This window comes from Myotis daubentonii, chromosome 15 (genome assembly GCF_963259705.1).
Source record: "Myotis daubentonii chromosome 15, mMyoDau2.1, whole genome shotgun sequence".
NCBI classification, from domain to species: Eukaryota; Metazoa; Chordata; class Mammalia; order Chiroptera; family Vespertilionidae; genus Myotis; species Myotis daubentonii.
In genome coordinates this window covers 14,596,644-14,613,545 of record NC_081854.1, presented here as the reverse complement: position 1 = coordinate 14,613,545, position 16,902 = coordinate 14,596,644, and the positions used below count along the sequence as shown (strand labels likewise).

The following is a 16,902-nucleotide window of genomic DNA, read 5'->3' as shown; positions in this document are numbered from 1 at the left end:
CAGGCTGACACCAAGGTCTTTGTGTGGATAAGGAACATGATCTGACAGCAAGTGTCACACAGGGTGACCGGCTTCAATTATATGGCTTGCCTCATCCATTTAATGAGTGTTTACTGAGTATCTGTGGTGTGTGCAGTCAGGGATGAGCCATGGGAATACCACAGAGAGCAGGAAATACATGGGACCTGCACTCATGAAGTTTAACTTGTAAGGAGAGAAAGGCTCTAAGATAAATGTTCCATAAACATTTGTGTAGAAAAGCCTTTCACACAAGGAATTAGGTGCTTGTAAAATTATCAAAGGGCTAGAGAAATGGAGGTTGAAGAGTTTCCAATGGAAATTGGGTTTCAAGGTGACGTGGCACAGCCCCTCCCACAGGTAAAGAATTAGCTGTGACTGCCAGATGTCACCCATCAGTCATCACAATATCAGAAATACTAGGCCCATCTCCTTTCCAGCTTCCACATTACACACAAGTTCATCTCAGGCTGAGTTTAATTCACATCTGGATTCCATCAGAAGGAGTGAGAGAATGGATTATTTAACCTTTCAGTCTTCCTGATATCGGAGGGAACATGGAAAGGGGTGGAACATAAATGCCATGTGCCAATACATGGCATGTTTGAGCCCACATGCAAGCTGGGGGACTCTAGGGAAGTGATCCCACCTCAAAAATCTTCAGTTTCCCTATGTGATATCATACAAAGATCTTTGGTGGTATTTCCTGGTTCTTAGAACTGAGCAACATAAAATACCTGGAATTTTCTGATTTATAAGGGTTGATAAATGTGTCTTTTGTGATGATGAAGATACTGACAGGCCCCTGGATAGATGCAAGGTAAGGGCTGGTCACCATAAAAATCAAAACCTTGCTTAGAAGCTGGAATTTCCCTGAAGAGATGAGGGTACGTAAAATCTGTAGGAATTTGTGGCTACCAATGTAAGAATTGTTTAAATCTGTAGATAATTTTTATGAGTTCATTTGAGCCAAACCGATGAGAATTGCTGGAAATCCAAAACTCAATAGACTGAGAAAATGTTTCAGAGAATGGGAGTTTTACTTCTTATTTTATACATTACAATCAAAGCAGAAGGCGTAACGGGTTATAAGAAATCCATTGGTGAAATATTAGAAGCCGGGAGAAAGCAAAGTTGGGAAATCTCTTAGATTCGATAAAAAGTGAAAAAAGTAGACACATACTCATTTTATGTGGGTGGGTGCAGAACAGTTAACAGTTAACAACACGATGACAATAATAATGAAGGGTTCTGCAGTGCAGTAGGCAGTCTGGAAATAAAGAAATTACACAAACATTCCATAGGTGTGCTATTGTAGAGAGGCTTCATTAAACTGAAGATTGGCCGTTGTTAGGGAAGAGATTGGCCTAACACATGACAACCTACCATGGCTAGCTTTTGTTTAGAAAATGTTCATTTCAGACCATCCTATGTGGTTACTGTAGGTCTCTGAGTTTGTAAATCCCACCACAGGCCTCCCTGAGCTTGTCAGGTTGAGTATGTGGACCGTTTGTCAACACGTTAATATTTTCGTCATAAGTCAATCTAAAGGATGCATTAATGACCAACATTTTGACTGAATAATGTGATCCCACAGGGCGAAGAAGGCTCATTCCTAGGAAGTCTTAGTGTAAGCATTTGTCTTGCTGAACAAACAACCATTGGGGATCGGTCAAGACTGTAACATTGGATGGAAGCCAAGGCTTAATCTTCTTAAAAGTGAAAAGCAGGTAAAAGGGAGGCAGGAAGGTTCCATGGGACTTCACTAAAGAAAACCACTCTGGATTATTTCTAACCTATAATCCAAGTTTTACTCTCTGTCTCATTTCTCTGTGCTTTGCATCTAGTATGACATATACTCATAGTTTGAGGACAAACTATACAACTCTTCAGTTATTATAATCTGACCAGGAGATGGGTTCTCATTTTCCCTGGACACTATGTTTCCCACTGAAAATGCTCAGGTGCTATTCATTATTGATCTGATTCCTGCTCGTTTTGCAATTGGAAGTTATAATCTTAAGGTATAAATAGAAACAAGACTCTAAGAATACAATGCTATAAATTACAATAACCATCTAAACATTCCAAAGTCAAGGAAGACAGTAATGTTTAATCAGTAAATTCCCTATGTCTCAGCAGCTATTATAGAGGGCCTTGTTTGTAAAGCTTCTATTTTAATTAATATAGTTTAGTAATCCTTGATAGGTTGAAGTGTAAGCTTATTCCCTAATCACGTTCTAGCATTCTTAAAAGAAAAATATCTTTCTCAATATTTCCTTTCGACTAACTTTCTAGATCTTCCCATGATCTTCTTGGTTTATTGCTTTTTAGCCATTCAAAAATAACCAACTTATGAAAACATGCTCATGTCGCTAATCATCCAAGATATGCAAATCAAAATGACAGTGAAGTACCATCTCACACTGTCAGAATGACTATCATCAACAAATCAACAAATGACAAGTGCTGGCAAGGATATGGAGAAAAAGGAACCCTGGTGCACTGCTGGTGGGAATGCAAACTGGTGCAGCCACTGTGGAAAACAGTATGGAGTTCCTCAAAAAATTAAAAATGGAACTTCCATTTGACCCAGTAATTCCACTTCTAGGAATATATTCCAGGAAAACAGAAACACCTATCAGAAAGGATATATGCACCCCTATATTCATAACAGCACAATTTACAATAGCTAAGATCTGAAAACTACCTAATTGCTCAAGAGCTGACGAGTGGATTAGAGAACATTGGTACATCTACACGATGGAATACTACGCTGATGTAAAAAAGAAGGAATTCTTACCATTTGCAACCGTAGGGATGGAACTTAAGAACATTATGCTCAGTGAAATAAGCCAGTCAGAGAAAAATAAATATCACATGACCTCACCCATTTGCGGAATATAATGAACAACAAACTAATGAACAAAAATAGAACCAGAGACATAGAAGCATCAAACAGACTGCCCAACTGATGAGGGAAGACGGTGGATGAGAGGGTAAGAGATCAACCAAAGGACTTTTATGTATGCATATGAGCATTACCAATGGACACTGATAGTAGCAGTGGTGAGGGCATGTCCTGCTGGTTGGAAGGGGCCGGAGAGAGGTCAACGGGAGTAAAAGGAAACCCGTGTAATACTTTAAACAATAAAAAATTTAAATTTCTTTAAAAGCATAAAAGTGTTTTTAATCTTAAAAAAAAATAACCAACTTGCCCAGCCAGTGTGGATGAGTGGTAGAGCACCAACCCATGAACCAGGAGGTCACAGTTCAATTACCAGTCAGGGCACATGGCTATTCTTTGGGCTCCTTCCCCCGCAGGGGACTTGCACAAGGCAGCCAATCTATGTATGATTCTCTCTCATCATTGATGCTTCTCTCTCTATCTCCCTCTCCCTTCCTCTCTCTTAAATCAATAAAAATATTTCTTTAAAAAAACCTACTGATTAGGAAAAACTACTTAGTTTTAAATTCTCTTAACACACACACACACACACACACACACACACACACACACACACACACACACTCGCAACCCATTCTTTTCTTTTGCAATAACATTCCTTCTAAATTTGGAAATGTTACCAGAAAGAGAGTCAGGTCCTGAACTGATTTGCTTAAGGCCGGCCTGCAGTGTGTGGGTTCTTGATTTGGTGCAAGAAAGGTTTACGACATGAGTTCAGGTGATTTTGAAAGTATGTTTTTTAAAGCATGGAACAATGAAACAAGGAAAGGCTTAGGGTAGATCCTGTAGGAGGAACACTAGGCAGGACTGTTTGAGTTCTCTAGAAACATGGGAATGAAGTGAGTCTAGATGGGGCTGCTGTCAGCTCACAGGTAAAAGAGTTTAGGGGTTATGTCAATGGAATTAGTCCCAGACAAGCTGCTGCTGCCCATTGCTCCCCTGGTTGCAAGTTTCATGGGGACCTCATAGAGATTAAAAGAAAGAAAATTCACTCAAAAAGGAGATTTGGTGGGTGTGGGTGCCACAAGGAGGGCACACACTGGCTTCTTTCTCTTGAGCAATTTTATTTACTTTCTGAAGGTGCAGATTTAATGGAGGTCTCAGGGGAAGATCTCAACAGCATTTTCATCAGCTTTCCCAGATGTCCCTTTTAAGGGTCATGTTCTCTAATAATGGATCTGTGCCAGGGAAGGCAGTCTAAACCACATTATCAGCAATATTACAGGGAAGGGAAGGCCTCTCTGGGGGCAGTTTTGCCCATTACTAGGCACCCGGGGCTCTCCACCCTGATGGCCTTCTGCTTCTGGCTGTAAATTGGTTGGCCAGGTTGTTCAGCTGTCTGTCTCAGTTGCCTAATTTCACTTGCCAAGGAATTTTCTTAGCTTCTTACTACCCTGTCTCAAAAAGGGAAAACACAAAAAAGTATTATTAATAATACAGGAATTATCATATACACCTTTAGTCATTATTAAAAATAGGGCTATATAGACAATGTTTAAGAAAAGTCAAAAAAAGTGTAATTATTATTATGACTAGTATTCACAGACAGCTAGATAAATCAATTTGTAGTTATACAGGCCTTGTCAGTGTCTTGGGATAGCTGTTGATCTCTGATGTCAGTGACCTCTCATTCTCAAAAGTCTTTGTTCAATATAGGTGGAGGCAAGTGTCAGAGACAGGTCAGATGTCCATTTGTTGTTGGGCACCTGATAAAGTCCCTTCAAACAATGTTGGGGAGTCTTGCATTGATGTCTTTTCCAGTTGGCAAACTAAGTCACGGTCTTCGAAGTCTTCATGTGCTGAGAGCACTCCTGTAAATACATGCCACTAATTTATCTGTCCCTATAAGCTGGTTAATAAGTTCTTAATAATAATGCAGAATGTCTCCTTTCTCATAAGTTTGATTCATATGTCCCTTCATCTAGATACATGGGGTTATTGGTGTTTACTTAATGAAGAGAAAAGCTATGTGTTTACCAAAAAAGTAGATTCCAGGTTGAGAATAACCATAAAGAGGGCTTTAGGCCAAGGGAGATTAAAAGCTTCTGAAAATTTACCTAGTTGAGTTTTAATTATGTTATTTGTATATTACACCAATCCAGAGAACTGGAGTTATAAGTTCAATAAAAGACTAGTAGAATAGGCCAAATATGAGAAAACAATTGCATTTTTTGAACAGGGTAATGTGTCCCACAGTCACCATAACAAATCAGGAATTTCCCAATAGGCGTTAATTTTCCCAAATCATAATTTACCATTTTAACTGTTGCTGTCCTTCAAGTGGATGCCTCAACCTAGTGTGAATAACATACAAATAATAACTAACACATATCCGTATTCCTGATATGATGTCACTTGGGTAAAATTCAATTACCATCTTTAAAAAGGATCTACAGGAAGTAGGAAATGACCCTGGGGTTCATGGAATGATTTTCCAGGGTTATATTTAGACACTAGAACATCTGCTACACACTTTGAAATCTATAGAAGGAAAAGGAGTGACATGAAATCCAGTGGTTAAAGATAAGAGAGGTAGAAGAAAAAACAGCAAGGCATAGAGAGAATCTCTGGGATTAGATAAAAAGTAAAACCAATCAGCACATACTTCTTTTATATTGGTTGGTATGAGATAGTTAGCAGTAAACAATTCAAATGATAACAATAACATGGAGTGGTCTGTGCTCTCTCCTCTGGAGTTGTGAGGGGTTTGGAAAAAAGAAAATCACCCTGAGAGTCCAAAGGTATGTTATTGTAGAAGCAAAAAGTCAATGGATGGACTCAGTTAAGGTAAAGACTGACCTTTGCCAGGAAAGATATGAGCCTAGCACTTGACTACCTACCATGACTCACTTTAAGTTAGATGGTTTTATTTTCACACCATCCTGTGGGGTTACTTCAGGTTTCTGAGTTTTTAGGGCCGCCACAGAGTCCTTTCCTGAGCTTATGAGGTTGAGTATGTGGCCCCTTTTTCATTCACACAGCCCAACTCCTTAACCTCTTGGGAGGAGAGAAGAGCTAGAAATAATTACCAATGGCCAATTACTTCATCAATTATGGCAACATAAGGATACTTCCAATAAAAATGCTAAACAAGGGGTTCAGAAATCTTTGCATTGATGCTGGAAGTCTGAGCGCTCAGGGGAAAAATGGAAGCTTCACACCTTTCCCCATGCCTTGCTCTGCCAGTATCTCCTATTTAGGTATTCCTGGACTGTATACTTAAAATAAACCAGTAAAAGTAAGTAAAGTCCTTTCCTGAGTACTGTGTGGGATTTTTTAGATAATTATAAAGCCTGAGGGGTCATGGGAACCTCCAAATCTAAAGTTAACCAGGACAAAATGTGAGTTACCTGGGCACCCCATTTGTGATGGTGTCTGAAGTTATGTTACTGAGCCTTGAACCTATGTGGTCTGCACCCACTTCAGATAGTTAGTATCAGAACTGAAATAAATTGTAAGACACCTCATTGGAGAATTGGTTGTTGATGGGAAAAAACAGAAACAAAACCTTCAGCTCACATAAAAACTACCCAGCAGGGTGATGCTAGAAGTGATTATGATATTATCAGTGATTTGCCTGTATTAGGTGCTAGGGAGTTTGAGAAGACTTGACTTTCACTCCCCTCTCTCACTAAGCCCTCTCTCACCTTCAGAGTCTACCTTCATCCCCTTTCCTCCTCTTTGTTCTCACAGAACAAGTCTTGAGGCAATGGTTCTGATCCCAGGAGCACTGGAGGTTCAGGCCTGTAAGTCTATTCATATGATTGTCCACCCTGAGGTGGGATCTGTTCTCCTAATGCCTAGACAGCCAGTAAACTGACACCAGGTTGCAGTGAAAGGAAAGACAGTATATGTTACAAAGATACCATTGAAGGGGAATGGTACAACTGATGCTCAAAAACCAGAATTCACGGTGGTTTATATTTAGGGTCTTTTAAGGGGCAAAAGTCATGACGTGGGGTTCAGAGTCATGGGTTTTCAGTATTGGTCAGTTATAAGTACTCATGTGACTTTTTTTTCCCTGGCTTCATTCAAGCTGGGGTTTTTGGTTATTGGGGCATAAAGGTCTTCCTTTGTGTAGAAACCCAAAGTTCTGCAACTCATTTTGAGGTTGGGTCGGTTATGTTACCTTAAGATCAGAAAACATCTATCCATCCTGTGCTTAGCAGACAACATCTTTCTCTTAACTTGAGCACAATAACTCCTGCAACCTGTTTCACTGACTCGTTCCCAGGCTCCAGGCCGCATCTGCATTCTTTCCTATCACACCTGCCAGGTTCTATTTTCCATTTATTCTTTAACTAGAAATCATAACATCCAGCTATGGGAACAAAAGTTAATCTTCCTCTCATCTTTTAAATTCTTCTCTCTGTGCTAAAAATCAAATTAACAGACTGATTAAATAGGAGACAATATACAAAGTCTGATGTATGAACAAATATTCTGTAGCTATAAGAATGGAGACCAAAGGAAGCATTGGGTGGTGGCAGCTTATGTCATTCTGCAGGTAAGGGGAAAGATTGTTGTGGTTTTAGGCTTCAAAAGGCAAGAACACTGGCATAGAGATGCCAAAGCAAATGGGAATGTTCCTCCTGGAGCTAGGCAGTTTAGTGGGAAGGTCCAAGGCTTATTTCTTAAACCTTATTTTTCCCAATGAGGATATCAAAATCAATACCCTAAAAGGCACATCAGGGGTAAACACTCAGTTTCCCTTCTAGCAGCAGGTGCCTAGAGATGTATGAAAACGACAAAAAACAACTAATATCAAGCAAGGCGAGGGAAAACAGAAGCAAAAAATAACAGAAAAATCAAAACAAAAAAAAGAGAAAAAGAAAAAGTGAAACAATCTCACAAACAAGCAGAAAAAATCCCAATACAATCAACAATCAAGCAAACAACAAAATGACAGAGAGAAAAAAAAATGGATAGTGAAGAAAGAGAAGAGAGATGTATATAAGGACTTTCAGCAGGGGATTGGAAATTAGATATATAAGCAGGGTGAAATTATAACAGGGGGTAAAAAGAAGGAATAGGAACAATCTAAAGCAGAATACGGTAGGAGAAACAGGACAACAAAAGGGGAAAAGTTCCCTAACCGGTTTGGCTCAGTGGATAGAGCTCAGCCTGTAGACTGAAGGGTCCCAGGTTTGATTCCAGTCAAGGGCATGTACCTTGGTTGCGGGTGCATCCCCATTAGGGTGTGTGCAGGAGGCAGCTGATCAATGTTTCCCTTTCATCAATGGTTCTAGTTCTCTATCCCTCTCCCTTCCTCTCTGAAAAACATAAGTAAAATATATTTTTTAAAAGGGGGGAATTGAGGAAGAGAGTTTTGGCATAATGGTAAAGTTGAGATAGAGTAAAATGATGCTAAAGAAAAGATGAAAATAGAATGTAGAAAACTAATCCCAAAATAAAATAAAGAGAAAATAAAATGACACTTTTTAAAAAATGGTAAAATGGTAGTAGTAATAATACTGGTTAAAAATAAAAATGTAGTAATTAAAAAAGGTAAAATCAGGTGACGAAAAAAATTTAGTTTCTTAAGTTAAAAGTGAAAAAAATAAAAATGTGCAGTAGTGAAGGTCCTTCACTTCCTATACTTTTCTGTTTGGCACACATCAGTCCTGTCAGGTATTCAGGAGAGTGTTGAAGTACCCTGTGATACACTGTTCCTCCGTGTTGTAAACCACAGTCTTGATTTTAAAGCAGGCAGTATTTCTTTGTTTCCCAGACTGCCTTTATTTGTATTTACAGAAGAGTCAGTTCGTGGTTCATCCCCTGGGTGCCAGTGTTTCTGGATTGACCTCTGAGGCTATAAGTCCTCTCTAGCCAGTATTTAGGTTTTGTTTTCCCTATCGTACTTAATACTGGTTTGGGAGAGTTGACTGCCCCAGAGCTGGTTCCTTGATTGTTACTCCTGCTCTGATTCCCAGTTTCCACAAAAACAACTTTCCCCTGCAGTCTCTGAGAATGACCCCAATTGGACGATCCTATGTATTGGGTTTAATAATCAAAAGCAAAGATTTAAGGAGAAAAGAAAGAAAAAAAGAGCCAGAGTAGGTGCGTGAGCTCGCAACCCTCCACCATCCAGCTCTGTTCGAAATTCTCCCAAAGTCTCTTCTACAGTTCCTCTCTTCAGCACTAAGCAGCCGGCACACTGGCAAAATATGAGGCTGGCTTTTTGCACCCAAGTCAGCTATGGACTGATTTTTAGAGTTCCCTTCTGCCAGAAGCCCTTTGGGGTCCCTTGAAAACTCATGGATCACGTCGACCCCAACGGCCTCAGACTTTGTGGGGTGCAGATTTCCCTGCACGTTCCCCCCTCAAATCTGAATTACAAACCGCACCTTTATCTAGGTGAAATCTGACCTTTCTGAGAGGAGGAGCAAGGCTAGCCTGAGTCCACTTATTAGCTCTGCTTGAGATCCAGTGTTCCTGGGTTTGTACTTGATCCCTGGGTCTGCTCCAACATTTTTAAATGGAAAGAATCAAAAACACCCCACTCATCCCGTATTTCATTCTAACGTACTACCACCTTATTACTGTTGTTGCTGTGTGGGTTACTGGGCGACTCCCCCACCAGCATGCCATGTCCATGAGGACTGGTATTTTGTCTATTCTCTCTCACACCTGCACTTCCAGTACTTAGAGCAGTGTCAGCAGATGGTGAGCAGTAGATTTGTCTTCTTTGATAAATGAGTAAAGAAGTTACACATGTGATCATGGTTGAAAGGGTTAAATATGGAGCATCATTACCTCACATAACTGGGATACTGACCTAGACTGAGGGACCAGAGAGACTTTCCTGAAGAGCGGCATCTAATAGAGGAAGGGCCCCGGCTAACCTAGAGCTGATGGATGGGCAGGAGTATGAGGTCCAGGCAGATGGCACAGCAGATGCAAAGGCCAGGAGGTGGGAAAGTCGAGGGAAGTAAATGAATTAAGCTGACTCATTTGGGTGATTAAATGAGCTAATAGATCTGAAGGACCCAGTACACAGTGTGTGCTGGAGAAAGGCCAGCTGTTGTCATTATTGCACATCCAGGGTCTGCCCACATGGGAACAACAATAATAGAATACAGGGGTTCTTCCCTCCCAACCTGCATAAGCAATTCATGACATCAAGCCTTGATTACAGCTTGACTGTGGTATAAGTGACAGGTGATAAACCACATATATGCAAAATCATACTCCCTGCTACGCAAAAGTTTCTCATTTGCCTTTGTAGTCCCTCTCTCTGCACCCATCCCACAGTCATCAGGAATCACTCATCCTGTCTTTCTTAACTGATTATTTTGCATTTTATAGAAGGCTATATACATGGAATTACTTTGTATGCTCTTCTTTTGGAATGGCTTCTTTCAGTAAGCATAATGATTTTTATGAGGTGAAATTCTTATAACAAGATATTAATCATTTTAAAGTGAACATTTCAGTAGCAGTATAGACAAAATGTTGTTCAGTCACTATGTTACCTAGTACTGAAACATTTTCATCACCTCAAATAAAACTCTGCACTCAATGAGATGTTGCTCCCATCTCCCCAGCCCCTATCCCTGGACACCCCCAATCTGAATTCTGTCTCCTTATCTTTCTTGTCCCTGTTTTCTGTACCATCTACCCTGCCAGCCTGTACATCTGGTGCCCCACTTGTCCCAATGTCAGGGCACTAATCTAAGACTTTAACACCTTATTCTTCCTCTGAACTGCATTTCTCATCCCTCACATCCTTCAAGCTCTGGGGGAATGGCACCCCAGTACCAATGCACCAGCTGCAGTGGCTGCTTTATCAACAGGTAGGTCAGCCCCCTCATGTTCCTCAGCCCAACCTAAACCCAGACATAGAGAGCCTTCCGACATTACAGCCCTAGGTGCCATTGAACTCATAAAATGCCTCACACCCCCAAACATCCCAAGCTTTACAATTTCCCATCCTGACTCTGAACAAACCCCATCCTTCCACGACCCCTTCCTATGCTCCCTTCTGCTTACCCACAATCCAACTTTGACCAAGTCCAAAAACAATCCACCATATACCCCGGAGGCCATAATGAGCAGGAAACAAAATAGAACCAAAGGAGAGATTTATTTTCATTTCCCAGGTTCTGCTTGTTGAATATCTAAGGCCAAACACATCGAGTTTGCAAAGCAACAACAAAAAGAGACAAAGAATGAGGACCCTGTTATCTGGCCTGAGCTCTGGGTCATGGAGGGCTGGAAACAGGGTCGTCCAGTGTAGGCCTGCAGGTGGCTGACATCACAGGGACGTGCATGTTTACTGGAGTTGTTCTTTAATCACTGAATATTTGTTTAATTCTCTGTGATATTGTTCTTCGGAGGTGCAGTGAAAATGAATATAGAATGAGAACACTTTTGATGGTTAGGTCGCATCTTCTCAGATCTGGTGCAAGGGCCACTCAGAGGCAACCTGGGAAAGATCTGGGAAGCCAGGCCATCTATTGCTGTAAACACCACATCAGAGGGGAGGAAGAAAAGTGGGAAACATTTACTTGGAGGATTGTAGCCACATAAGGAAAGAAATGGGAAAATCTGAAAATATGGTAAGGATCGACATTGTAAGATGACAGGTTCAGCTAATTACAGGTAGATGATGTCAAAGTAAAACTTGAGCCAGAAAAATTTAGGGAGGCAAGAAAGCCCTTATTCAAGACCATGAGGCAGAGCAGTGAGACTGACCTCAAGACCACTAAAATAAAAGGCTAGAGAGATTTTAAAAACAGGAGGAATCATAGGCATCTGTGTCTGCTAATTGGATTGACACAAGAGATAAATAAAACTCATTAATTCCTGACAGGATGATTTTCATTCTTGTTACATTTAAACCTCGCTAACGGATAGGTTTTTATTGTTGAGAGAGAGAGAGAGAGTTTTGAGAGAGAAAATAATCAGTTGCCTTCTCTAAATGCCTTGACTGAGGACTGATCCTGCAAACTTTAGGTGTTTGGGACAAAGTGCCAACCAACTTTGCCACACTGGTGAGGGTAAGCAGGATTTTTTACATCTTGGTTTTAAATGTCCCCACCCAAGTTAAGCTTCTACACTTCCTCAGAGACTGAGACACAGAAAACAGGAGAATTACATTTTAACAGAATGCACTCAAACCCTCTAGGCAGATTTTCTATGAATCATATCACTGGCAAGAGGTTGTGTTTATTAAAATACACTTTTATTGATTTCAGAGAAAGGAAGGAAGAAGGAGAGAGACGTAGAAACATCAATGATTAAAGAGAATCATTGATTGGATGCTGCCTGCACACCCCTACTGGGACTCAAGCCTGAAAGCCAGAATGTGCCCTGACTGGGAATTGAACCATGATTTCCTGGTTCTTGGGTTGATGCTCAACCACTGAGCCACTCCAGCTGGGAGGCAAGAAGCTTTTAAGGAGACTTAGGTATATTTCAAAAGGACAGAGAAAGAATCTGCAATTACAAATTACAGGTACATTTATTTATAAAGGAAATACTCTAAAAATATAGAGATAAGAGTCCTAGATGGGAAGAAAAATTAAAGACTCTGAGGGAATAATGAGGCCTTTTGTTCATAACACAGCTACTTTCTGCACAGTGTAGGCAAACACAACTAAGTCCTTTCAGCCAAGTCCCAGTTTGCATTGCCATCAGTTCCTGCAATTTATAAAGAAGTGCAAGTTCCTAGACATTTATAAATAGATGCCAAATAGTTGAGAGACTGAACAGAGATGGCATCTGATCTCCCAGAAGGCTGTGCTTCTGGAGTTTTCCATGTAGACATTACATTTCTCTCTACAGTCCCCTTCCCTTTGATCAAACTTCGTCCCCTAGGAAGAAGAGAATTCTACATCCTCCAACATGGCTGGTTTCTGATTAGTGACCTAAGTGGAGAGGAATGACATTCACCATCTACTTTGCTCTGATGCAGGTTTTTCTATGAAACCTGAAATGAGAGATTTAACAGCCTCTTGAGATTATGCAGCCTCACCCTCACACTTCACCTGCAGTCTCTCTAGCTTTGGGTGATGCCCTCCTCTCAAACAGATTATGAGTCTTCAATAGGTCAATAATAGCTCCATAAAAGGTGAGGTCCTTTATAATTCTGTGGGCATCAGTTTGAAGTAGGACATTTCCTAAGCATCTCTTATATTACCAATGTTTCCAATTCTATTCTATCAACAAGACTACAGGGTGCTACTGAACTTATGCAAATAAGTCTATTGCCATAAACTTAAGAACACTCCAGAGGGCATTAGTAGCTTTGGGGAAGACAATAGGTCACCATTGCATCTCACATAGGTGTTCTCTTGCCTATTCCCATCATCACCAGTGTCCAGGCACCCTCCACAGGTCTCCTTGGAAACGTGAGAGAGCTCATGTTCCTGTCAGCTTATCTATTACTCCTGCGGGTAATTACACAATAACTGCCCCTCCTGTGAAGCACATGGTATCTCCTCCTTGTGGATAGGGTGCAAATGGAACCAACCAAAGATGGCATCCAATGTGGAATGTTACATTACGTCAACAATAATGACAATGCCAGCTCACATTTTTTAGTATTTATTGATTCAAAGCAAGTCTTCTAAGCAATTTCCACCACCCCAAGTAATCTAATAGGTGCATTTTTTTTTGTTTTTTTAACTTTAAGAACATAAGGGAGTGGAGGAGGATCACTAGTACTTGACATCTAACTCTACAGGCGCACTTTCAGTGGCGCTGACAGGGTTCGAGACTTTACACTGGTAGTTCCCAGCATCCTCTCTCATGACAGGTTCTATGGTAAGGGTTCTGTGGTCTTCAGATAGCTTCATCCTCTCCCTGAGCCGCAGACTCATAGCATTGAATAACCAGTTGATGGAGCTCTCATCTGTGTGGCAAGTCATGACCACAGAATCCTCATTCTCTGTGACTGTGGTGTTGCTGGCTAGGAGTGTGGGGACACTTAGTGGCCCTGTAAAGAAATAGAAGGTGAGAATGATTGAGTGTGGGCTTGAGACCGGGGACTATGCTCCTTCCTCAAAGATATCAGCCCTGACTCAGATTGTTCTGAGCTAATTTGGTTCCACAGTAAAAATTAATTAATTCTAAATTTGCCATCACTCCCCAGACCAAATCTACTGCTCTGAGCTGAAGATCCCTAGGCATGAAGGATGTGAACCAATGATTGATCTAGGGATCCAAAGACATCTAATAAGGCCACTGTGATTGGAGTAAAAGATGGGGCTATGGCTGCAGATAGACCTCAAGTGACTCAGTTCAATTTCTCATGGTCGTTGTGATTCTGTTTAGGAACTGTATCTCCCTATGCCTTACTTTCCCCTCAGTGAAGAAAAATGAATATTTGACTGCCAGGCGGACCATGTACTAATCATAAAGTATTCACAGTATTTGACATAAATATTAGGAAGGAACACTGCTCAAATAAGAGGCATTTTTTATTGATGGACTTAACGAGAGAATCCCCTGGGCTGATCTCTTGTGGATGAGCTGCTGCCAGCAGCATCTTTTCACCTGCTCCTCCCGTGGGACACTGATCTTTCTCTAGACTCTCCTCAGTCGCCCAGAACAGTCAGATAATAATCTGGGGAGCTAGTCCAGTTGTGCTCTCCACACACAGTCTAAGGTGAAGAAGGGTTCAGCCACAACTGGTGACCAGCTCAGGAGCCTTGTGACTCTGGCACATGGGAAACTGTTGCACTCACTCAGCCCTTCACAGAAGTCAAAACCCAACCTGACACAGGCTCCAGAGGGCATCTGCACTTAGTACATTGTGACAGGGGCCTGGAGAGGGCTGCCCAATCTAAGCTTCTCTGTGAGCAAGCCATGGAGCCCCTCAGGCCAGGCCCTTACAGAGCCCTTCAGGGTCTGTCTCAGGGACATGATCAGGGAAAGCAGCCCAGGGACCTGGACTGAGACTGGTCTCCCTTTTCTTACTCACTCCTATCAAATTGCTCCTTCTTTCTGTGGTGTATGATTGTGTGGCTGGAATCTGGGAAGGGAACTCTGACCTTAGGATGTTTGTCTCCACTCTGTGTGCCCTGCACTAAATTCCCAAACCCAGCTTGGGACATGATGCAGAGGGGGTTGGAGGAGAGTCCAGGGCTGGAAGTCCTGTGTGTGAAGTAGAATTCACCCACCAAACACCTAGAGGTCAGAGAGCAAGCACTCACGGTATACATTGAGCCGTCCAAATCCTATTACTCTTCGTGACTTTGGAAGGACGGCTGCTACGACGTAAATTCCTAGGTCCTGCACAGTGACGTTTCTTATGATCAGGGATCCATCAAGGTTTATTTTCTCTCGTCCACTGTATTCGGGACCTGTTAGATATCGACTAAACTGCCATGCAAGAGTCCCAATTAAATTATAGTACTTCGTTTCTATTCCCCTGTACCAAATAAAGCCTTTAACATTCGGAGGTGTATTGCGGAGATGTAGAATCACATCCTGCCCTTCTACAGCACTAGTTGAGGCAATAGCAAATCGCGCAGAGGTGGCCGGGATCCAGAAGGTTAAGAGGAAGACTAGAAGGGAAGAGAGAATTTGATCAGTATTTTGATCTATGTATTGGGATGGAGAGATGAGGCATTTCTCTTCATCTCTCAGCCTTAGTCTACATGTGAGTTCGTTTGTACATCTCCTTGGTCAAGGTCATCAACATGGCCACCATGGCTTCAGCACCTCGGAACCTATGCTTCTTGTTTTCAATTCTATTTCCCAGCTGTCTGTGTGGCTGTCCTCCTTACTTCCCTCAGATCCCTGTTGACACTCGGTGACCTTCTTGGAAGACCTTCCCAGACCATGTCCTCTAAAGACCCTCTATCTTCACTCTTTGACCTGTCCCTGCTCTGTGCCCTTCAGGGCTCTTGTGGGTACCTGATGTCACAAGTAGGTCTTTTCCCCTCTCTTTTCTCCCCTTATAATGTGAGCTGCATGAGGGCAGGGGATTTTGTGATCTTGTGCCCCCAGTGCCTGCAATAGGCTGCAAACACCTGTTGGTGAGTGAATGAGTATCCCCAGGCTTGTCCACGTCTGATGTTGTATTTTCCCATATTTGTAGCTGTTGGTGGGGACAATGTTTAGCACACCTGGTTAAAATGATTCTGGTATCACCTGAAATAAATTTTCATGACTGTGGTCAGTTGTCAAAATTTAATAGTCAGTGATCAATAACTTAGCAAATGAACTGCAATTGAGGTTTCCCTGCCTGTCACCACTTCCACATGATGAGATATTCCTGTTGCTGAGCTTCCTCTCTCATACTACTCTGCAGACCTGCCCTTTCAGTCCGATCCAAATGGAACCCCTTCCTTCCCTCAAAGAGTGCTGTCCTCCCCAGGAGATCTGGGCCAGTCTCAGACTCCCAACCTCCCTTCCATTCCCTGGGATTGTCCCCTCCTTACCAGCCAGTAGGAGCCTCAGCCAGGGGATATGTTCTCTGTGGGCAGAAGCTGCAGGGAACTCCATGGGGACTGCTGCCTGCTCCGTCCCTTTCTCTGAGAGAAGAGCGTGAGTTCCAGTAAGGCTCCCAGACACCTCTGTCCAAACTGGTGGGATGTGCTGTCCCTCCTCCCTGTGTATGAGCCTCCTGCTAGGGAAAGATAACCTGCCTGGTCATGTGGGCCAGGGCAGGGTCAGGGCCCAGGACATTCCCCTCATTTTTTCCAACCCTGTTGCCCCTTTGAATTTACCTTTACTCTGTATTTTGGTTTCCTGGAAACTGCTGAAGCCTCTGACAACACACACACATACAAACACAAACTTACACATGCACAGACACATGCCCAGGAAAGCACTGGCCTGGGGTGTCCAGTTCCTGGTCATTTTCCACAGCTCCCTGTCAGTACACATTTGACTTTTCTCTTCAGAGCAAGAGGTCTGTGGCTGTTATGGGTCTACTCAGCGAGATAGATCAGCGACTCAGA

General features: G+C 42.1%; 1 protein-coding gene across 1 annotated transcript in view; it reads right to left on the bottom strand.

Moving 5' to 3' along the window:
- LOC132217309 (pregnancy-specific glycoprotein 22-like) overlaps positions 1 to 16,444 on the bottom strand; it is a 36,478-nt gene extending 20,034 nt beyond the window's left edge. Inside the window, exons 1-3 of the mRNA XM_059667396.1 lie at positions 16,381 to 16,444; positions 15,148 to 15,501; positions 13,683 to 13,928 (exon numbers count right to left, since the gene is read on the bottom strand). Coding sequence (XP_059523379.1) covers positions 13,683 to 13,928; positions 15,148 to 15,501; positions 16,381 to 16,444 — 664 coding nt within the window. The remainder of the gene's footprint in view (positions 1 to 13,682; positions 13,929 to 15,147; positions 15,502 to 16,380) is intronic.
- Between the last annotated feature and the right edge of the window lie 458 nt (positions 16,445 to 16,902).